Source organism: Giraffa tippelskirchi, chromosome 13 (assembly GCF_054371585.1).
Source record: "Giraffa tippelskirchi isolate mGirTip1 chromosome 13, T2T-mGirTip1v1.2.pri, whole genome shotgun sequence".
NCBI lineage: Eukaryota > Metazoa > Chordata > Mammalia > Artiodactyla > Giraffidae > Giraffa > Giraffa tippelskirchi.
The window spans coordinates 60,658,560-60,681,717 of NC_137287.1; the positions used below are offsets into that span (position 1 = coordinate 60,658,560).

The following is a 23,158-nucleotide window of genomic DNA, read 5'->3' on the forward strand; positions in this document are numbered from 1 at the left end:
AGTAATGCTGGAGCCGCTGGAGGCCACAGTCCACACAGGAGCCAAGCTCGAGAGGTAAGAAGATGGCCAGTGACACTGGTGGACCTTGAGGATGGGGGGCTTGGGGCGGGACGTGAGCCAGACACAATCCCCCGTATTTTCATTTAAAGAACATACTTGCTAACCATGCTGGCTACACTCATGGTTCAACACCAAGTGAAAGAAACAAAGTCGCTCAGTCATGTCCGAGTCTTCGTGACCCCAGGGACTATAGCCCACCAGGCTCCTCTGTCCATGGAATTCTCCAGGCAAGAATACTGGGGTGGGTTGCCATTTCTTTCTCCAGCGGATTTTCCCAACCCAGGGATTGAACCCGGGTCTCCTGCATTGCAGGCAGATTCTTTACCATCTGAGCCACCAAGACAGTGCCCCAAATCATGTAAATCTTGATACTAGGGATTTGGTTTTTAGACACTAAGTACTTTTTGAGGTTAGGATAGGAAATGAGATTCTAAAGTATATACACATGCTTGAAAACAGGGCCCTGTATTTTCATTAATGAAGCGACCATTTTTCATTATATAACCTTCAGCAGGTAGGTGGCTGTTAGGGACATCTAAGTGGAAACATCTGCTTATCACAAATGTTATTTTAATCTCCTCTGCTATGCAGATTAATTCCATATAGTAGATAATTCAGTCAGGAGAGGCTAAGAAAGTCCCTATACAAATATGTCTTAAAAAAAAACCCTGACACCATAAATGGTTATTTGCATACAGTTTTTAGTGGGGACTGGGAAGAATTGACCTTATTTAGAATTCAGGACTATTTTCCTATGTATCTCCTGGATTAGATTAGAAAAGTAATAGCTGAGCTTTCTTTTCCTTTTAACAGCTGGATTTAACATACCAGCATTTTGTGTTCTCTGTCAATATGAGCTGGAGTCTAGCATTTAAATAATGGCTACAGCTTACCTATAATTACAATTCCATACCACCACATGCATTCTGTGTTGTTTTATTTTAAGAAAAAGCTAATTTCAAATCTCCATTACAACTAAGCTGATTATGAAGTCTCAGTGAAGGAGGCCTGGTGTCCTGTTTATAAAAGGATGGCTACTGTCCTTCAGCCTTAAAACTTCAGGAAGGGCACCTCAAACGGCTTCGTGTTTGCGTGTTTCAACGCCAGAGCGTAGGAATAGACTCTGGCATCCACCATCAGATGGTCTTCAGCTATCAGAGCTAGAGGAGGTGAAGAGCACAAGTCAGATAACCAAGTTGCAAACGGATAATACTACCCCTTACCAGTCATCCAGTGTTCACTGAGCAGCCACTGTGTGCTGTTCCTGTGCTAGGTGCTGGTGATACAGTGATGAACAAGACACTTTCTGCCTTCAGGGATCTTACTCAAGCAGAATACAGGATGTAAGAGCAGGATTATCCAGCATGAGACAAGAACAAGGAAAAGTTGGAACAAGAAAAGACAGAAGAGCACATATGCCAGGTGATGATTTTAATGTTAAAACGGCGAAGCCTTTAAGTTTACAGATCCATCCATCACCTTGTGGATAGCTCTCTACAGGGTTCTGCTGCTCTAAACCACCCCGTGATGATGACTCAGGCATCCTCTCCACTGTCAGGGACACATGTGTTCCATGTGGAGGTGAAGCTGTGTGTTCAGAGGGACTGGAGTGAGGTCTCAGAATCAGACCTCAAGAGGCTTTCGTGAGGACTTCTGTTTTACTCAGATGGCAATCTGCCCCTTGTTTCCCAGCCACTTGCTCAGGAACAAGCTGAGACGGTCTGACCCTCAAAGACAGGGTTCCATCTTGCTCATCTGTGCCAGCTGAGGGTGGGGTGGGGGGTGGGCACTGAAAGCTATCTTCACAGCAAACTGAGCTCCAAAGGCCTTCTTGCCCACTTCCCAAAAGTAACTTGCTGACTAAATAATGATTACTATATTGTGATGCTAGTAAAGCTGGCTAGTAAAGGGGTTTTCTTTGCCCCTCCCACTTCTATATCTACAGATTCCTCTCCACCATCCTCAATATTCCACCCCCACAAGGCTGGAAGGGAAGTTAGCTGGAAAGAAGAAGGAAGGAATTTTTTTAAAGGAATATTATTCTAATATAAAAAAAGAAAACATAACAGAACATAACCTTCAAGCATCTGTGTGGCAACATTATCCCGTTTAGTTTTACTCCTGCCTTCTCAGAGGCAGGGGCTGTCTTACTGTTCCCATTTAATGAGAAAAGCTAATTGACTTGTTCGAAGTTGTAACTAATACACAGTCAGCTGAGCCTCAACCCAGTCCGACCTGTGGGCCTCAGAGCTGTGCTGCCAGTGACGGTGGCCATGACTTTGACTTGACATGGGATGTTTTGCTATTTTCAAATGCTCTGCCATCCGGAAAGGAGACATCATAGGTCACCTGCAGTTTTATAACAGTTTCTAGGTATTTACTTTAATGAGGAAGAACAAAGAAACAATTATGTTTAGTATCCCATTTGTTGGGGTTAGGGGTGGGAAAAACAGAGACAGTCAGGTGATAATCAAGAGTGCTTACCCTCAAGTCTACTCAGCAGGTCATTCTTTGGTAAGGAAATTACTTCCACAAATTCTAAACAAACAAAGTACAAGTGAAAACAGAGCCAGACACGAGGTGAGCCCACCCGAGCAACTCACGATGCCTCAGCCACTCCCGCCGCAACAGGCGGCGCACAAGGTTAGCCCCCGGGGGGTGACGACGTACCTCCATCTCCTGAAAACACACAGAAGAGAGGACATTTCAGCAAGGCCCAGAGTGGTCAAACACTGCATGGCTTTTGTGCAAGACGTGACAAAAAGGCTACAAGAGTTTAACAGAAACCTGGGTCTCTACTAATTTCATTTATATACATGGTTAAAAAAAAAATCCCAACAGTACAATGTTATTCTTCTCCAAATCAAATGTTTTAATAGCCAAGTTTAAAGCATATTCTGTGATATATATATATACACACACACATATGTATATGTAGTTTTCAACTGTTAAAATATATATAACATAAAACTTACCAGTTTGACCATTTTTGAAGGTACCAATTCAGTGGCATTGAACACATTCACATTGTTGTGCAATCATGAGAACATGTTCATCATCCAGAACAGAAAGGTGGTGCCCACTGAACAAGAATTCCCCATCCCCCACTCCTCGGTGACCTCGATTCTACCTTCTGTCTCTATGAAACAGGTAGGTATCATAATATACAGGTATCTCCTATCAGTGGAATCACACAATATTTGCCCTCCTTTGTCCTGCTTAATCTCACTGAGCACAATGCTTTCAAGCTTCATGTATCAGCCTGCTTCACTGCTTTATGGCTGAATAATATTCCACTGTAAGAATGGGCCACATTTTGTTTACCCCTCTGTTAATGGACACTTGGGTTGTTCCCACCTTTTGGGTATTGTGAGTGATGTTGAATGTCCACGTATCTATTGGAGCCCTTGCTTTTGATTCTTCCGGGGAATCACCTAGGGGTGGAATTGCTGGATCACAGGCTAATTCCATGTGTAATTCTCTGAGGAACTGCCAGACTCTTCCTTAGCATGTTACATCCACTAGTTCGAAAACGAGCACTTAAAATTAGCTGCGACGGGAAACTGGAAACATTGAGGAACAACTAAAAGGGCTGGGAAATGGAAGACCTCCACTCTGACACATGATGGATGGTGATGTCTGTGTCACCACCACCCTCTATGGGGCTGGGAGAGCACATGGAACTGACAGGGGCATTGGAGCCTCTGAATCCAAACTTGCTAAGAAACACGGGGCAAAGAATTTCCCCAAAGCTTCACTAAACCTGGAACTCAAGGAATAGTTAATATGGTGCTGTGCCATAGCATTCCTGCCATTCTTACAATACAGATAGAAAGCAGAGTGATTCTGAAAATTTTCAGTGTTTACTATTTAAGGTCCGTAGCTCTTAAGTGGGAATAAACACCATACAGAAAACATGGAAATACATAATTTAACATTTTGTATAAAGCATAAAAATCACTGAAGTGCTGCGAGAACAGTGCTAAATACACAAGATTAGAAAAGTAGCCAAGTGTACTGACGAAGTATCTGTGAAAGTCTATTAATTCTGTTAATAAAAATCAAACTAGTAGAATGTTAAAAGATATTCAGTGCAGCGCAACCACTGTCAACGCAGCCAGTGCACACGTACCTGGCTTTGGCTTAGGCCTTACGTTTTCAGCGTCATCTCCATTGATAGTTACAGTCACGATGTGTGTGGTACAGTTTGACAAGCCCGGATCCATGCACACGGCTGGGGAGAGAGGCAGCGAGTCACCTTTCCAGACACTAATGAGATGTCATTCATCACTGAACTGTCTCTGGAGGAAGAGTCAGCTTGTGACTCATCGTTAACACGGAAGTTACACAAGAGAACTAGTTTCTCCTATTTGCTTAGTACACACGCTGTCAGGCTGCAAAGCACATGTGTAATCAGTACTCATTTTCCCCCGAGTTCCTGAGGGAAGTTTGGTTAAGTCTGAGGGGTTAGATGTAAAATCCTTTAACCACATCAAGAAAGTCCCCTAGTAACAAGCGTGGCATGTGGGTGAGGTAAGTAATAAAGCTTAGAATGTGAAAACCCTGAAAGGGACCCTAATTTCATAATTCTTCTCTAATTTCCAGTCATTTTTGTTCAGCTGTGCTCGCATGGTGGGGAGGGGCGACAGGGTTCACTTACAGATGACCAGCCTTCATCTAGGTTTTGTCTTCAGTGAATTAGCCAAATAGAAGCTATCTGAATTCCCAACATAGAGAACAGCCAAAGAATTGATCCGTTCACACCCAGAACAATCGACCATTTGGCTGGTTTTGTGGGAGCAGCACGAACCTGGAGAGCATTCAGCAATGTCGCCCTTGTAGCCGGTTTCCTCCTCGAGCTCCCGAAGAGCAGCTGCTTCCGGGCTTTCGTTGTCATCTATGAGACCTGCAAGTCCCAGGCACGTGAGAGGCAGGACAGGGAACCCCCTGCTGCTGAGCTACATGCCAAGAACCAAGAGGTGTGGGAACAGTGGGCGTGCAGATAAAACTGACTCAGGTTCTGATCCATTATAGAAAAACTAAAGGCAGAAGAACACTCCGGGCAGATTTAGTAGGTTCTGCTTGTCACGTTTAGCCCTAGATGTTTCTGTGAGCATCTCAGCGTCAACGCTACTGTTCAGCGCAACCTCCTGCGCCGGCGGATTCAGCTAGGTGTGGGTTCTGGACGAGTCACGTGACCACAGCGCAGGCATGAGGACAGTGTTACACACCTTGCTTTCCTCCCTCAGAGCCACGTGGAGGCCCTGTAGGGAATCACTAGTGTAAATGTCTCCTGGGCAGAAGATGGGAAAGGAGGGAAGCAAAGGCCAGGGGTTGGCGTGGGGGTGGGGGTGGGGGAAGATGCAGGTACCACTAGTTCACTGTGAGGACAGCTGCATAGCAAGTCCTTTTTTCTGAAAGGAATTTTAAAAATGCTAAGAAAAAGTGAACATGCGTTAGTCAATTAGTTGTTTTTTTTTTTTTTTTTAACTGAAATGGCGTTATTTGTTCTGTTTTTGGCTACACTGGGTCTTCATTGCAGCACGTGAGCTTTCTCTACTTGCAGTAATTGGGGGCTACTCTAGTTGCAGTGTGAGGGCTTCTCATTGCAGTGGCTTCTCTTGTTGCAGGTCCCGGGCTCTAGAGCGCACCGACTTCAGAAGATGTGGTGCACGGGCTTAGCTGCTCCACCGCACGTGGGATCTTCCTGGACCAGGGCTTAAACCCCTGTCCCCTGCACTGGCAGGTGGATTCTTAACCAGTGGACCACCAGGGAAAGTCCCTCAATTAAAGTCATTTCTTCAGTGAAATGTCAAGGAAATGAGAAAGAAAATAAACCTGTTACTTAATGTGTTATTATGAGATGGATTGAAAATATAGAACTTTAACCACTAATGAGAAATGAGACCTCATCTCTTCAGACTGAAACAACCCAATGAAGTCCTAGAATATGTACTGCATTCAATTCTAGATACCTTCTGTAACAACTGAAAAAATATTTGAGTTGAAATTAAGACAATTTCCTTGGCCTGCTTAGGTATGGGAGGATCACGGTATCTTTTCCATTCAGTTTTTAAAGAGCTGGGCGTAGTTACTGCGTAAATTTGCCAGAGGCAGATCGCGAGTGATGGAAAATGAAATACTTTTGACAAATTAAGGAAAAGCAATGACTCAAAAGAGGCTAGAAAGAATGAGAAAGAATGTTGCTAAGAGGAGGGCAGATGGCCTGGAAAAGTGAGCTGTGACACCTCCATGGATTTGCGGATCACTGGGGTGTGGCCTGGAGGTACCTTACTGCACCAGTGGTTTTGTTTTACTTGAAACCACATGGACAGATGAAAAGCTGTTAAATATTTAAACACCACTGTCCTCAGGCTCTGCCTGGGCTTAGTCCCACTGTCCCCCAGGGGCATTCTCCCCCCAGTGTTGTTACTCACCCGCGGGGAATTCTAGGCAGTAGCCCCCCATCGGGGGTCGGAACTGCTTCACCAGAATGATGCATTCGTAGTGAAGGGTTCTCTGCAACACAGGGATGATTGCCACACCTGCCAGCAGGAAATAAAACCAGGGAAACCCCAGTGGAAGGTCAGCAATGCCAGTGATTTTTATTTAGAGCAGTCTAACTGAGAGCCCACCTTTTAAGAAACACTGCAGCTAAAGTCTTTCTTGTATTTGCCATTAGTAATAGGAAGTTAATTTAAGCTATAATACTGGCGGTTAACTTTGGAAGTTATGCTCATTAAGAAAAGCAAGGAAAAAATAATGACACTTCCATGTTGTTTAATTTTCTTTTTTATAAAATAAAACTTTATTTTATAAAATAAAAGATTTTTATTGTCACGATTTCTTTAAAATAAAATCACAACTAGAAGTAAACATTTAGTCCAGGGTCCAGGACAAAATTTCAGTCTCCATGAACCTCTACGGAGACCATTTCTCACCCAGCTGCACAGCCAGGTGGCCACTGAAGTTACGTTGATCTGTGCTCTTAGATTTCCTTTAAGCAATAAAGAGAGTAAGTTCTATTGTTCATAGTATATGCTAGCTACACTGAGCTTTATTGTTTTAGGATAAAAGAAAGGCCTTTTCTCTCAAGTTATTTGGCCTTCACACCAAACCAAACCCAAAGGTCACTGGATTCTGGAAAACATAACTGCTCAGGAGGACCACTCAGCTCCTCTTACTTTCCCAGCAGGAAAACACAGCAGCTGCAGCAGCTACTCTGTCTGCTTCTGGGAAAACCAGAACACAGAACAAAGTGGAAAAATAAAAGGGAAAAACGAGAAAGACCTATTGCCCAACTTCCCCTAGACCAGAGGTGGTTTTCAGGACTGTTTCTGGGATATTTGTAGCCACAGCATTCATGCCTGGAAGGGAAGGTGGACTGAACGAATAGCCTTTTCCTAATTCATTGTCTCATTTCCTCAAAGCAAGTGGTCACTACTATAAAGCACACAGTAGTGCCAAGTAAGATTTCCAAACTAAAGTCTCTCACCTAGATGCTCGGTCCAGAACACAGGGGATTTCTAAAAGTCATAACATGTCTAGACACAGTGTGTGGCTTCAAATTACACTGACTTATGTTTGGCTCTGAGAAGGATTACATCTTCCCTTCAGAGACACTGTTCTAAGCCTATGTAACAGGAACCAGAAGTTACTTATAAAGAAAGCTCGATTTAGTTATACAGTGTTGCAAACAGAACACCAGAGTTAAGGATGAAGATCATATGTGAAGACAACCCTGCTCTGAAGTTGTGGTTATAGTAAGAAACCGTCCTACCCCCCGGCTCCCATAGCCATGTGTGGGGACTTGCTTTTGGGAGAGTTCTAACAGATCTGCACTCATACCATCAGCCGACTGGCCTTTCCTGGTTGTCCGCTTCACGGTCTCCCACGTTCTGTTTGGGCAGACAAGAAAAGTCAAAAGCATTAGTGCTGAAGAGGAGACTGTTCTTAGGTTTTGTGTGTGTAACCAGCACCTTACAAGTTCAAAGCATGCACATGTGCTGAGGATAACAGCCAAGAACACCACACAGTAAAGAGCTGTATTGAAAAAAGAGCCAACTATGCTTTCCCACAGCTTGTAAAATTACCAAGGAAATCCACTGCTGACTACATCTAACCCTCTGCCTCTGAATGAAGGGCCTGCTCTTCACTTGAGCTGCCTTTCCAATCAGCTTGCAAGTCATTTACTTGAAACACTTCAGTTTGGATCACGAATCTGCAGTGAGTAGCACAGCCGGTGATCACGCTTTGAAGGCCAGGAAGCAGTCAGCACAAACCCCGCCCCTGTGCAAATTCCAAAGGACACTCTGTATCATGTGAAGCACTGAGACAGTTATGTACAGGGGAGATTTTAACATCAGTGATCCTGAACACTCAATTTAAGAAATTTACTATTTGCTAACTGAAAAATTAATCCTCTTAGATAAGTGCTCTGCTTTGCATTTGTGAGATACCATCTAAGAGGAAAACGTTCCCCAGAAGAACAAATCGGGTGAAGGGTTCCTGGGCCCCTCTCACGGCCTTATTCCTGACTAGCTATTTGTCTCAGGGAACCTGGTACTGACAACCCAGTTACTGGCACAATCCTGCTGTTTAAAGGGGGTTAGGGAATTTCTTCCTCACTCTCAACCCTTCAATAGAGAAAAGCAGCAGTTAGAGATGAGAGTAAGGAAGCAAACAATTCTGGCTTAAAAGGAGGAAGACATCTGAGTGGGCCCAGGGGGAGAAAGGTATCCACATCTGATGTCGGTCTCTCTACAATAAGAGTAAGTATAAGAGCTGCTCCTCAGAGTAACTCTCATACCTTTTATCTGGTTGTCCTTAAGGCTTGGACCTTGCCAAGTTTCTACGAAAAAATGTCAGATATTTAATCCAGTTAAAAAAAAAAAAATTCTGTAAACTAGATCTTTTAGTATTGTACCCAAGTTCTAAAGGGCAAATATGTCAAAATGAACGTGTGACAATCAACAGGACCACCATGACAACTCACAGCTGCCAACGTTCCTGTTAGTAGCAAGAAGCCAACCAACAAGCCATTCTGATCAGTCAGTGATACAGATCACAAGTGACAAAACACCTGTTGGCCCCGTCCTCTCTGCGGCCTCTTAGGGTTAGTCCTAAAGACTGAAGAAGATAGCTGGGAGAAGCACTGAAGGTTCCATCCCAAATACACTAGGAATAAGGGAAGCAGAGAGAGGAGCATCATTACAGTGGTTAAGATGAAGAAAATGAGCAGTATCGAGCCACAAAATAGATATGTATTTATAAGAAATCCTAGAACAAGAACGTCCCTGAGGGCTCCAGTCATCTCAGAGGGACTCGGAGAGGACAGTTGTCCACCTAATTGAGTCAGAAACTCCGCGTCTCCACTTGGTCACTAGGGGACCCCACAGTCACGACATCCCGGTGACTGTTTTCTCATCTGTAAAAACAGGGAACTGAGAGTACGTTGTCTTAAAAGTCTCTGGTAGCTTTAGCATTCTGATTCTGGTTGACTTGTTTAGTTGCTAGGTTGTATCCAACTCTTTTGCAACCCTATGGACTGTAGCCCACCAGGCTCCTCTGTCCATGGGATTCTCTAGGCAAGATCACTGGAGTCAGTTGTCATTTCCTTCTCTAGGGGATCTTCCTGACCCTGGAATCAAACCCACGTCTCCTGCATTGGCAGGCAGATTCTTTACCAGAGCCACCTGGGAAGCCCTCCAGTTGAGTTATCGTTTTTAATATTTGTTATAGGAAAGCCTGTTTCATTTTCTTCCCTCTGGGCAACCAACTCCAAAGGCAGGCAGGGCACCAGAGAGTGAGCTCAACTCTTTCTTGAATGCCAATAAAGGGGCACAAAATCAATGTCTCTCCCCAGATCAATTCCACACCCTCGTCCATGAATGAGACAGTGGGACAAAGAATTCTCTAGCTGCAGTTTTGTTTTGTACACGCAGTATTTTATAAATGTATAAATCATAGCCTGCTGTAAGTGCTCTGAAGCCTGACAATCAGGTATGAGATGTTAATGTCTCACATAAGAGCTTCTGGAGGCCAGAAGACCTGTGTATGGACGGATGAGGAGGAATGTGCTGTCAACAGGCTCACAGTGTGGAGTTTGGAGACCTCAGAGCCCACTCACCCCTGCTGGAGGAGACTCTCCAGAGGTTGAGACCGAATTGTGAGTACTTGGCAATAGGTCCCACATGATTCCGAGGCACATCCCTGATGAAGGGAGGATGGGGAGCAGGTGCAGAGCTGGGGGGTGACAACCGACACATACCCTTCACACTGGCCAGTGTCAAGGGGTCTATTTTGTGTCATAAGCTTAACTCCACAAGAAAGAGAACCAACTGATCCGGGTAGGCTGGGCTCTGGCTACGTTTTCACAAGTGTAAGTACACCTGTCATGTCACCGAGGCTCGGACCTCCTGGCATCTCTGTGGCCTAGTCCTACATGGCCGGCTCACTGCACTGCCTGGCTACCCTCTTCTGCTCTGTGCAAGGGGCGAGCTGCAATCAGCTTTCTCACTTTGGGTTGGACTGTGCTATGGACATCTTAATGTTCCCCACAGCTCTCAACACTGGACCTTATTACTATTTTTTGCTACTTTAGTACATGTAGTCAAAAGCTGTTAAAATCACCAGCAAGTCCATGTACTTTAACACTGATGAGAGATGTATTTATTTCCTTACAAAGAAACTCTGTATTCTTATTTGATCACTTAGAAAACAGTTTTTATATTAATGAATTTATATCATATAACCTGGATACTAAATTTAGCAAAGTTTTCCTACTTTCTCATTCTGTTTTACTCCTTTTTCTATTTCACTAAGTAAATGTTTATTTTAACACATTTTTCCTGATAGTTACTTATATAAAAAAAATGCTAAATAGGAAAGTTGGAAAAAACACTAGTCACATAGCTGCTATTAACATTTTGCTACAGTTTCCCTTCTAGTCTTTTCTTACACATTATTTGGCAGAGTTTAAAAGGCATTAAAAAATATATATATATATCCAATTTCCTATTTTCTTATCAGCTTATGAACTTTTCTCATACTACCAGGTTGCCTTCATGATCTGCTTTGGAGATGGTTGTACAGTTTTTTACCAAGTAAATACACTGTAATAATCATTTTTCTCTTTTTAAGATGTTTAGATGTTATTTTTAAGATGTTCAATTTGTCCTTTAAAATAATTATGATGGAAATTTTTTCATGCACAGATCTGATTTCAAATAATTTTCTTAGCACAGTGTCTTCACTGCAGGGGCCAGATCCCAGGAATTCTCTCCCCACCTCCACATTTCTTTATGGCAGTTGGTATGTAATGCGTAATGCTTTATAAAACTTTCCCCCCTCAACTTACCTTTCTATGAACAAGGTTTAAGCCTGCACATTTTATCCCAAACCCAGCAGTGTTCTCTCTTACATTCTAATTCAGAGATGAAAAAACTGGTTTAAGAGAAGGAAATAACCTGTACTGTTATTATTCTGCTGCTTTATCAGCTGAAATTAGGCTTGGCCCAAAAGTTTTAAGTTCACCCTAATCTACTTGAGAATGGTATTAAAACAGCTTAACTAGATTCTTTAAGACAGAGCTTACAGTGAGGAAAAGATCAAAGTTTATGCCAAATACTAAATAGAGACCCCGAGAACCCAAATCCTGAGCATTTTACAAAAAGAAAAAAAGTTTACCTTGTTTTACCAGTAGGATCTCTGTAAGTTGTTTTTTCAAGTTTGACCCATTTTCCTTCTGAAATTAACTAAAAGGAAATCAGACAGTAAGTTGGGAAACTTCCAAACTGACCTGTTTTTTCTTTTTTTATTCTTTCAAATTTTTTGTGGCTCTCAATGATGATGTTTCCCCCTCAAAATCTGTCCAAGTTTTCAGTTCAAAGTATTAAAGGCTGTTTTTCTTATGGTGGACCTGCTGTTCTGTGGAATTCTGGAGGTAGGACTGAGAACTGAAAAGAGATGAGAACTCACAAGTTCTAGGGTGGGGGGAGGTCTGAGGAGGAAGGGGTTTTCTGGGATGCTCCTAGCCTTTTCTCCTCTGACCTGGTGCCAATCACACAGGTGTGTTTCAGGATGTGAAACTCAGTGGCATCTGACTGCCAAGGACTACACGGCAAAGCCGATCCAGGGACACCATGGCCAACGAGCACATCCCCCACAGTGACATGGGTTTACACCCAGCCTGAAGGGCACCCAGCATCATTCCACTTAGATGCCGAGGAGGTTAGGTTGCCAGGACTACCTTACCTACAGACTACATTGAGTGAGTGCAAAGGTTCCCTGTGTACATAAAGCAGCAAGTGGCCTTTTTCTAACTACTCTATCTTTTACTTCTCGCCAGCAGCAACCTAATAATTATTCAGCAGATCTGTTCACAGACAGCACAGAAATATTTTTAAATCAAAAAGAATTCCAGAAAGGTGTCAAGCTCAGAGTTTCAAAGATGAAGGATTTAAAGTTTGTCCTCTGCAATGGTTCCTGCAGGAAGAGACTTTTTAAAAGGTAAACTGGATAACACGCAAGACATATTCAATATGTTAGTTGTGGAATTTAGACCACAACTAACAACTTAGGTTTTTGTTGTCCTTGAGCATGCATATTGAGGCCACAAAGAGCTAACCAATATGTGATATTTAGGACAAAATGTCTAAGCCTTAAAACTCACATATGATTTATTCTTCTATCCAGGGAAACTTTCAATGAAAACTGAAACAACAAGGTCCTACTGTACAGCACCGGGAACTATATTCAACATCCTGGGATAAACCATATGAAAGAATATGAAAAAGATGTGTGTGTGTGTATACATACATATATGTTTAACTGAATCACTTTGCTATACTGCAGAAATTAACCCAACACTATAAGTCAACTATACTTCAATAAAAAATAAACTTAAAAAGATAAGTAAAAATTGAGAGTTTTAAAAATCAAGTCGAAACCCACTTTAAAAACAGCCTCAATTTCACTAATACATATAATGAAGAGACACCACTGCTACCACACAAGAGCAAAGTGTCCCCAAGTCCTTAAAAGGAGCAGGAGGTATGTTTAAAAACTACCTTGAAGAATTAAAAACAATCATTTGAAACTGCAAATTTCTTTTAAACTCAGCTTTATGTGGCAAAGGGGAAGGGAAGTAAAAAGACAATGTATACCTCCTCTGAGATAATAGACAGTTCGGTATTTCGAGAAGAACCTGCTGGTTCTTGTTCCATTTTCAAACTAGTTGATCTTTACAGTCCACAGGCAAGAACTTCACGCTGTAAGAGAATGAGATTGGTTTAGGCTACATTCATTTTTCTGAATTACACATTTGTCCATAGGTCATTGGTCAAAGTATTTACTTAAATGGGGGAAAACCGGGGTCACCAAAGCTGTATTCCTCTGCAGAAGGTGGGGGAGAGCTGCCAGCCGCCCCGACAGAACAGGAAATGCAAGGCCTTGGGAACAGCCAGGAAAGACAGAAAGCAGCCCAGTGAGACCAGCCCACAGCCTGCCGTGCCTGAGGTCTTCAGGAAACATTTTCCAAGGAGAAACAGAACGAAGATTGTACATCATGCCCCATGCCTGCCCCTCAACTGCCATCCCTTATCAACCCTTTACAGTGAAACTCTGTATTATACGGGCTATATGCTTCTCTTTCCCATTTATCTGTTAGATGTATATACCATTTTAATTGAAAACTGCACAGTTCAATGGCCCATCCAAAGTTTTAACGTGGATTAAAGTCACAGCTGCTCATAAGGAGTTAACCAGAAGCACAATCTGTCAGCAGAAAGCCCCGTCCAGATGGCTGTGGGCCACAACTTCTGTTGTCTCTCTCGCGCATTCCCTCAATTCCTATATCCCGAATGTCTGAAAATCTTTTTTCTACCCCCAAAGTTGACTGATAACCTGACTGCAGATACAATTACGGGCTGAAAATCATTTTTGGAGACTCTGCTCAGTGTCTTGCTTCTGAGAAGCAAGCTGGCTGCTGAGAAATCTGGAGTCACTGATCCTGGATCCTCTTCGATGTGACCCCGTATTCCTCCTCTGGAACCCACAGTTGTTGACGTCCTATGATGCTGATGTCACTTGTAGGGGATTCCAGTGGGTCCTTTCAACCTGGAAACTTCATTCTGTGCTTCCTCTTATTTTTAAATACTCATTTATTTGACTTTGCTGGGCCTTAGTTGCAGCATGTGGGATCTAGTTCCCTAACCAGGGATGGAAGCTGGGCCCCTTGCATTGGGAGCATGGAGCCTTAACCACTGGACCACCAGGAACTTCCCCATTCTGTGCTTCCTTAACTGAGTACTTCACTGATAATTTACTCCCTTCTGTTTTCTCTGTTCTCTCTTTCAGGAAATAATACTTAGCTGTTGGACTTCCTGAACTGATCCTCTGTCTCAGTAACAAAGTAGTAAGCTATGTGGATGTTGAGATATTTAGAGACCGTCAGTCAGCATATTAATTCTATGAATACAACAAAAGAAAACAGGCAGCTATTCCTTTGAAAGTAACCCAGATGGTAATTATTAGGTGAACTTTTAACTGGCATTGATTTAGATCAGACAGTTTACATTATTATAGACAATTAAAGTGGCAGGCTGCCCTGGATGAAAACGTACCACCAGTTAGACACTACTTGTCTGCATCTGAGTGCTCCACACCCCGAGGAGAGAACTTTATCCACCGAGACTTTTATCTTCTCAATTTCCATTCCCTTCTACTTATAACATATATATCAGAGAAGAAAAATTTCCTCCCCTTTTAGTTCTGACACTTAAGAGAAAGTGACTCTCAGACAACCAAGCAACTCCATTTAGTGCACGACAGAGTCTGTCTCGAATGGTACAAAACATTTGGATTAAGTCAAAACGTTTACCTCCTTTTAAAGTGACTCTGACCCAAGCTTCTTAAAAGCAGAGAACTGTAGTCCTCAGAAGTACAAGCACCACCAGAAGGGTAGAAAGGAAGAGCCAGACAAACTCTAATTTTCTCTACAAAAAGATTCTTAATCTGCATCTGCAGCGGACAAAATGGTCAGTAACATGTAATTTAGAAGAGGAAGGGGCAAAAGAGCATCTAGTTCCTTCAGATTTACACAGAACTTTAAGGTATTTGCAATATCTGCTGAGGCCCCTTATGTTTCCCTTTACAGCTGCCCTCAGATCTTCAGAGATTGTTGATGAGCTGAAAAACTAAACAAGCCCTATTCTCGTCCACTATTCATCGAACCAAGTTAGCTAGATTCAAGCACAAAATAGCCCCAGTAGCAATCAAAAATCAACCTTTGGTTGGCAAATGCTAAGCTAGAAGCAGTTGTTTCAAACAGATTATTTTTAAATGTTTAAGCTAGAATGTGAGAGCTCTAGAAAAACAAAAACAAGCTCCTGACATAAATTACAAAAAAAGAAAAAAGTGGCTAACAGGGCTGGGTAATTACCTGGAATGCAATCAGCCCCAAGGGGAAACAGCTATCTATGGCAATCTATTGACTGTGTTGAAAACAAAAATGGGATTTAAGCGTGGTTTTGGAAGAATACTCTATACTGCTCGATTCCCAAAATGTCCACGATTATGAAACCACCTCAAAAATATTACTGAAACAAAAAAGTATTACTCTCAGCACCATTTCAGTCAGGGACAGAAGCTGAATGGTGCGGTGTGGGGCTGATCACCACAAACACAGATTTGCAGAAACCAGCCAGCATTCTATGCTTGGCTGCACCTCAGGCTCCATCACACAGCCAGAGAGCTTTCCTAGGGGACTCCATGTTATTTCGAGATTTAAAAGTTTAATTCAAATTGTATCCACTTCATTAGCTAGAACTGAAGGTCATCTACATTTTGCCAGTAGGTGTATGTTATACATAAAAAAACACATAAACTCCCTTGTACCATGGACAGAGGATCCTGGCGGGCTACAGTCCATGGAGTCCTAAGGAGTGGGGTACAACTGAGCGATTGGGCACACAGTACACCTAATGTTGAGCGTTCTAATTCACATAATATGTTTTCACCTAGTTTGGTTAAAGAGGTGAAGGTCTATGATGTGCCAGATGTATGATTTTTCCAGGGCACAAAAAATGAGGGAAAATGTCACAGGATTCTTAGAATTCCTGTACAGTGGCGGGCAGCAGTGTCAAACTAGCAGGTAGCAGTGTCAAACTAGCTCTGTGAGCCTGGGCAGTTCAAAAGTTCAAGTATATAGCAAGCACACAGTGACCACGATTCCTGCCCCAGGGGACATTACACTTGGGCACACAAATAGCCATAAAGGCAAATGCCTGCCAGAAAGACAATGTGATGCCAGGGTGTTTAAAATGAGGCACAAGTCACATCCACTCAGGAGGCAGGGAAAATAGTAAAGACTTTTTAAAAAGGCTACTGTTAAAAGGCAGTTTGATACTAAGCTATGATTTAGAGACCAAGAAGGCAAGGAAAGCACTCTGAGAGGAAGGATCCATGTGAACAAAAAGCAGAGATACTGACTGGGGGAAGGGTTGAAAATTTACAGGAGTTCAGCAAGCCCTGTGGTTCTCAACCTTTCCCTTCCCACTCCCTCCCAAAAGAAAGCCAAAAACAATCCCTCGTGTAAGGGATGATGTTAAAATTTATAAACACATTTCCAAAGGCTTACACAGATTTGGCTGGAAGCCCACCCTTCCCCCACATTTACAGATAAACAAAGCACTCAACAACCCTAACTAGCACGTCACAAACTCCCGTTGCCGTGCATGTTCCTCTTGGGGTTGGGAGAGAGATAAATGATCACCTTTCCGCAACAGTTGGATTATCAAGTTAATCAAGAATAAGATTCAAGAAGTTAAACTGAGACTCTCAGAAGCCAGACTGTCGAGTATGCGCCCCGGCTCCTCGTCATTCAATTATTACCATACCCGAGTCTGTGCAGTTTGCTGAGCTTGCAAAGTGAAGCAAAAGCCAGAGCAAGAAATCACACACTGGTTAATCTCTCCTAGCTAATAGCTGAATATTGTAAATACCATCTATACTTAACCAGGCAGTTTTATAGATAGAGAAATCAACAAGGCAACTTGAAAGAAATTAAATGGGAGGTCAATTTTTGCAAAAAATTACTTTAATTGTGTTAATAGGTATGCCTAAGATTCCGTTCTAAATTCTTTTGGAATAATTACACAGAAAAACCACTTGATTTATAATAAACAAAATATCATTAATGTAGTTACATTTAATATTCTTGGTTACAATTACAAAACTTCAAAATTCTTAGCTTTTTAAAGGATTATATATATGTTGTTGTAGGTCAGTAAAACATACCTGACTCTCTGTGACCTCATGGACTGCAGCACACCAGGCTTCCCCGTCCTTCACTATCTCCTGGAATTCGCTCAGATTCATAACCATTGAGTCGGTGATGCTATCTAACCCTCTCCTCCTCTGCTGCCCTCTTCTCCTATCAGGGTCTCCTCTAATGAGTCAGCTCTTTGCATCAGGTGGCCAAAGTATTGAAACTTCAGCATCAGTCCTTCCAATGAATATTCAGGCTTGATCTCCTGCCATCCAAGGGACCATCAATACTTTTATATGTATGTATGTATATATATATATATGGGGGGGTGGCGCTGCATTGCAGGGCAATCAGGGATTCTGACCAGGGATCCAACTTGTGCCCCCTGCTGTGGAGTCTTAACCACTGAACCACCAGGGAAGCCCCTGAAGATAACATTTTGATCAGTCCTTCTTTTATAGCATCTATGGTAAAATTTTGGTATCCACTTCAGATGGATTTGCTTTAAGTGAGTTCTTTGCTGACGATTATCCTTACATGATGAAAACTTCCTGTAGTTATTTTGTTCCTAATGGAAAGTCACTGAAAGTATTCTTCTTTCTTTTGTTTTTCAGTAGGTGTAGGGGTTGGATGGGCAGGAAGGGAACTAACATTTTAATGAAATTATACTACTTGACGATTTTTGATCATTTATCAGGTGATTTACAATCATTACATTTAGTTTTGGTTAAGCAAGAGTGAACTGACTGTACTTACTCTTGGGAAAGTAACTTGGTTATAGTCATATGGCAATAAGACCAGTGAAGGATCTCTTGTAGTAGACCAGAAAAAAGAGAACATAGGTTTGGACCACAGTGCAGCAGTAGTAAGCAAACAGATTAATTCCTTGCAGATGAGACTTTTTACTTTTCTTAAAACAGTTTCTGGGGATGCCAAACCTAATTACAAGGAGAGGATCTTAGAGGAAACTGGGAGACAGGGGTGGCACGAGTTCAAATTTGGACACACTGAGTTTGAGATGCTGGTAAGATATTCAAGTGGAGAAAACCAGCAGGCAGTTGGAAACACTAACCTACAATACTAGTCATGTTATGGATTCAGAGAAGGAAATGTATTTTCATTATTTAATTTGGAATTAGTCAATAACCCTCCCCCCGTCACTTTGCCTACTTTGCAACTAAACAACAAAGATGGGTCAGTAAGACAGTACAATTTTAAGCAGATATCCAAAATGTGTGCCCTTAGGCAAAGGTGCCTGGGGACAAGCCCAAGGTAGGTAACTTTAAGAAGCAAGGTGAAGGTGAAAGTTGCCCAGTCGCGCCTGACTCTTCGTGATCCCATGGACTGTAGCCCGCCAGGCTCCTCTCTCCATAGAATTCTTCAGGCAAGAATACTGGAGTGCGTTGCCATTGCCTTCTCCAGGTGATCTTCCCCATCCAGGGATCAAACCCGAGTCTCCTGCATTGGCACGCAGATTCTTTACCGTCTGAGTCACCAGGGAAGCCCGTTAAGAAGTAAGGCTAGGTTTAAAAGGTGTTTCTCAGCACCTCGTCATTTTTCATTCACTTTAGAAATAGAAAGTGAACTTTTTAAAGTACTCTACATTTTGGTCGCCTTCTGATACTTCCTTGCGGAAGGAAAAAAAAAAAGACGATAAGGTAATAGGGGAGGAAGAGGACGAAAAAAGAATGTTATTACAAATTCGACTAGCATTCCTTACGGTCTTATGAATCCAGCACGGTATGGGTACGGATACAATCGGGCTGTGTTTTTGCAAGCAGCTACGTTTAAGAGGATGGAATAAATGAACTTGACACTCAAAAGCGATACCTCAACTCACCTCACCTCACCCCTCCTTTCCTCTGTCCTCCAAATTTACCTCCTCTTACCACTTCCAAAGTCTGACTCCCGGGATTGCAGAGACTGGGCTCTTTCCCTCTCGTTCATAGCCTCCCCCACGAGCGAAGCGGGGGCCGTGACTCCCTTTGCAGATGCCTCCACCGCGGCACTCACACTAGTATCTCACTGTGATGTTTGCAGTTTTCCGGACCCCTAGGAGCCCAGTTCTTCCACCCCAATCCCTGGTTTGCCTCTGAACCTGCCTCCCCTTCCCCGCTTTCCGCGCCTCGCGGACGCTAACCGGGTCCGCAGCACGGGACAAGCGCGCGGCTGTCCGCACGCTCCAAGTGTGCTCCTTCCGTCTCCCTGCCAGGAACCCCTGCACGTGACTGGCTCGCGCCCAGTTACCTACTCCCAAGCGTGCGGCGAAGGGATGCGGGCTCCTTTAGGAGGGAGGAGGAAAGAAGAAAGCACGGGTCCGAGGAAACGAGGCTCAGGAGGTGCAGCTCTACTGCAGGAGTCACAGCCGGACCTCGCGGCCAAATGAGACAGAGGATGCGCACTCGGCCCCTCGTGGAACCCGTAGCACCCTCCTCCCCCACCGCCGGTGACCTCGCCGCAGATTAGCTTCCGGGGCAGAGTCCGCCGCTAGGCGAGAAGCGCTGCGTTTCGCTACTTAAAACCCTCTTCGGAACTCTTCCAGAATTCCTCCCCCGCGGCCAGAACTTCGTGTGTATGTGTGTGTACACTAAGAGCACGCCAAAGGTTCCTTTTCTCTGCCGTGTGTGTGTGTATATGTGTGTACACTAAAAGCACGCCCCAAGTTTCTTTTTCTCCGCTCCTTTCTCCTCGCCTCACAGACCGGAAGTGTCCTTAACCAAACCAGCTCGGCGGGCACTTCCGGGACTGGAGACCAGGGTTCCGGGAAGGTGCAGGGAGGAGAGGGAAAGGCAGCGGCGGCGGCGGCTGGAGAATGAAGAAGGAGCATGTGTTGCACTGTCAGTTCTCCGCGTGGTACCCGCTGTTCCGAAGCCTCACTATCAAGAGGTGAGACTGGGGGTTACGCCGGAGCAGTGGGCAAAAGGGGACTGCAACATTTGGGGCGAATCCCAGCTCCATCAAAAACAAAACAAAACAAAAAACTGCAGGCCCGGATGGGAGCGCCAGGGCCAGATTTCGACTTGCCAGTGGTCGTTTAGAGTGGGGAGAGGAATGAAGTCGATCCATGTTTGCCGTGCGTCGTGTCGTGCGTCAGGGAGGGTGCTGGGCAGGTAGAAGGGCGACGTCGTGGCTCAGTGAAGGTCAGAGGTGGGCCGAGGAGCAGGTGAAGCTAGTTCAGGCTTGGGAGTTCACCATCCCTGCCTTTAGAATTGCCAGTAGGGGAAGGTAATCAGCGAACTGAGTAGTCTGGACTTTGCTACTGACTAACCCGTGGGCGGGGGGTGGGGGATTAATAGCTTTTGGTCCCTGTCAAATGAGAACAGTGAGACCCAGCCTCAAATTCTATTGTGAAGCTCCAGTATGATAGTGGAAAGCGTCAATAGAGTATACTGATGCGAAGAGCCGGCTCAGTGGAAAGAGACCCTGATGCTGGGAAAGAGTGAAGGCAAAAGGAGAAGAGGGCTGCAGAGGATGAGATGGTTCGATAGCATCACTAACTCAGTGGCATGAGTTTGAGCAAAGTCCAGGAGACAGTGAAGGACAGGGAGGCCTGGCATGCTGCAGTCCATAGGGTCACACAGTCAGATAACGGCTTAGCGACTGAACAACAACAGCAAATATATTGTTAGGGAAGGAAGCCATCTGGAAGAGGAGTGGAACAGTATTTGTTTTATAGTTCTCTGGCCCACAACAAGGAATCCATGCTCTGTTTGCAGGGCAAGCAGAGGATTAACTGTTTTCATCCTTCACCCGGTCATTCAAGGTAATGTAGGCAAGGCAGCAAGGAGAACATCCCCAAATGTTCAAAAGCAGTTGTGACATCTGGAGTGTGATGCAAGGGTAGGCTTTCCCATGCTAAGGCGAGTAGCTCAAAGAACTGTGTATCTGTGGGGAGGACTTTCTGTCTTTTGCCCTGTCCCCCTTTGGCCCTAGATTGCTACTAATTAGATAGCAACCGTTCCTTCCTTTTCATTTTGGGTGCATAGTGTGAATATAGAGGGAAACTTCAGCTCTTGATTGTTTGGAAGAGCATAAAGAGGTTATTCATAAGACAGTTCTTTTCCATCCTGTTATTCATACATGGAATGGGCTCCCAAGTTATCCAGGGTGTGATGGAGATTAGAGCAGCTCGAAGGATGATAAGCTTTGCATTTGAAGATGGTTGGAGTAGCACTAAAACAAGGAAGAGCTTCAACAGCAGCAGTGGACGTTGTCTTCCTACATAATGTACCAGTCCTCCATTATCTTGCATAATTGAAATAGGCTTACTGTCTGAGATGATGCTAGAGTTATTTATGTCATGTTGGTGTGACAGAAGGTATTTTTTTGAACCGGTCAGACATTTTCACACAGAGTTCACGCAGGAGTGCCTTGTATTTTGTGTGCAGACACTTTTGTTAACTCAAAGAAATTTTTCTTTGCTTCAGCAGTGAAGTATAATGGTTAAGAACTGGACTCTAGAATCAAGACCATCTGTCTGCCTTGGGAATTTTGGTTCCACCAGCATCTTGTGAAAATGGCTTAATCTCTCTAAGCCCCATTTGGAAAATTGAGAAAATAATAGGATTGTCATGAGAATTAAATGAGATAAAGCATTAAAAATGCTTGCCACTCTTTTTGACATAAACACACAAAGAGCTGTTTGTTTTTAATGTTTTTGATTTAACCAAAGCTTAAAATAGTTTTAGTTCACTTAAAATATGTGCCATTCATATGAAGCTGGGAGTGAAAAGTAAACCAAGGCGGGGTATTTTCTTACCAGTTCACAACTAAGCTGTGTTGCCTGAAAGTATTCTGTGTCTTTGCACTGTAACTCTAGTCTACTTAGTTCTGTGTAACATCACTGAAACGCAACATATGGCACGATGTCCCTCCACGGCCCAGGTCATTCTGGTGTAGTTGTGTTAGGTTTGTCATTGTCATTGTCACCTGTAATGCCAAGAGACCATTTTCTGGTTATTGACTCAGCCTTATTTGGCATTTATTAATCATGGTTCAGAAATGATTATGCAGGTAACAATAGGGAATCATTTTTTTTTTTTTTGACACGTCCTAGAACTTTGACTCAGGCTTACAAATAAGTAGCTAGGTGACTTTGGGTCATCCACTCTACCTTTCTAAATGTTTCTTTCCTCAAACATGAAAGTTATGAATAATCTCCTAAAGGCTCTTTTAACCTCCATTCCATTAGAGTAACTTGTCTGTGTGCATAGAATTATACTGACTTGATGGAATAGGTCATTACATTTTTTACATCTTTTAGTTGGGCCTCATGGATTCTTTTTTCTTTTAAAATTTTATGTATTTATTTATTTTTGGCTGTGTTGAGTCTTCGTTCCCGCACCAGCTTTTCTGTAGTTGCAGTGCGCGGGCTTCTCACTGCGGTGGCTTCTCGTGTTGCGGAGCACAGCCTCTAGAGTGCCTGGACTTCAGCAGCTGCGCCTCCTGGGCTCTAGAGCGTGGGCTCAGTAGTGGCACAGGGGCTTAGTTGCTCCACGGCATATGGGATCTTCCTAGACCAAGGACCGAATCCCTGTCTCCTGCATTGGCAGGTGGATTCTTAACCACTGAGCCACCAGGGAAGCCCCAGCCCTCATGGATTCTTGGCTGCGTAGTGAATTTCAATGACAAAAAAAAAATTAAGTTCTTTTCCAACAGTTGGGTTAAGTATGCCAGGCCATGGCTTGTTTATGGCCTCAGTTGCTCAGGCATGGTTCCTTTTTCTTGAGAGTTTTGGTGGCGTTTGGTACATCTGTACTTGGTATAGCACTTACATTGTACTTGAGGGTTTTTTTTTCCTTTTGTAGCTTTTCCCACTCCTAGGCATTG

The 23,158-nt window shown here is 43.5% G+C and overlaps 2 protein-coding genes across 17 annotated transcripts in view; one reads left to right on the forward strand and one right to left on the reverse strand.

The window, feature by feature from the left end:
• Positions 1-982: 982 nt before the first annotated feature.
• Positions 983-23,158, reverse strand: part of NUDT5 (nudix hydrolase 5) — a 61,969-nt gene continuing 39,793 nt past the window's right edge. Inside the window, exons 1-10 of one of the 3 annotated variants that reach the window (XM_081554126.1) lie at positions 19,581-19,768; positions 13,227-13,331; positions 11,749-11,816; positions 7,909-7,958; positions 6,498-6,605; positions 4,871-4,966; positions 4,193-4,294; positions 2,731-2,739; positions 2,545-2,598; positions 983-1,220 (exon numbers count right to left, since the gene is read on the reverse strand). In XM_081554126.1, coding sequence (XP_081410252.1) covers positions 1,111-1,220; positions 2,545-2,598; positions 2,731-2,739; positions 4,193-4,294; positions 4,871-4,966; positions 6,498-6,605; positions 7,909-7,958; positions 11,749-11,816; positions 13,227-13,286 — 657 coding nt within the window. In that variant the 5' untranslated portion in view covers positions 13,287-13,331; positions 19,581-19,768 and the 3' untranslated portion in view covers positions 983-1,110. Of the gene's footprint in view, positions 1,221-2,544; positions 2,599-2,730; positions 2,740-4,192; positions 4,295-4,870; positions 4,967-6,497; positions 6,606-7,908; positions 7,959-11,748; positions 11,817-13,226; positions 13,332-17,358; positions 19,769-23,158 lie in introns of those variants that run through there. The other 2 variants (XM_081554123.1, XM_081554125.1) reach the window with 2 other exon arrangements.
• Positions 20,077-23,158, forward strand: part of CDC123 (cell division cycle 123) — a 42,577-nt gene continuing 39,495 nt past the window's right edge. For all 14 annotated transcript variants that reach the window (XM_081554115.1, XM_081554118.1, XM_081554119.1 and 11 more), the window contains exon 1: positions 20,077-20,215. Coding sequence is in view for 7 of the 14 variants with exons in the window: in XM_081554109.1 (XP_081410235.1) it covers positions 20,142-20,215 (74 nt within the window). In the remaining 7 variants the exon portion in view is untranslated. The remainder of the gene's footprint in view (positions 20,216-23,158) is intronic.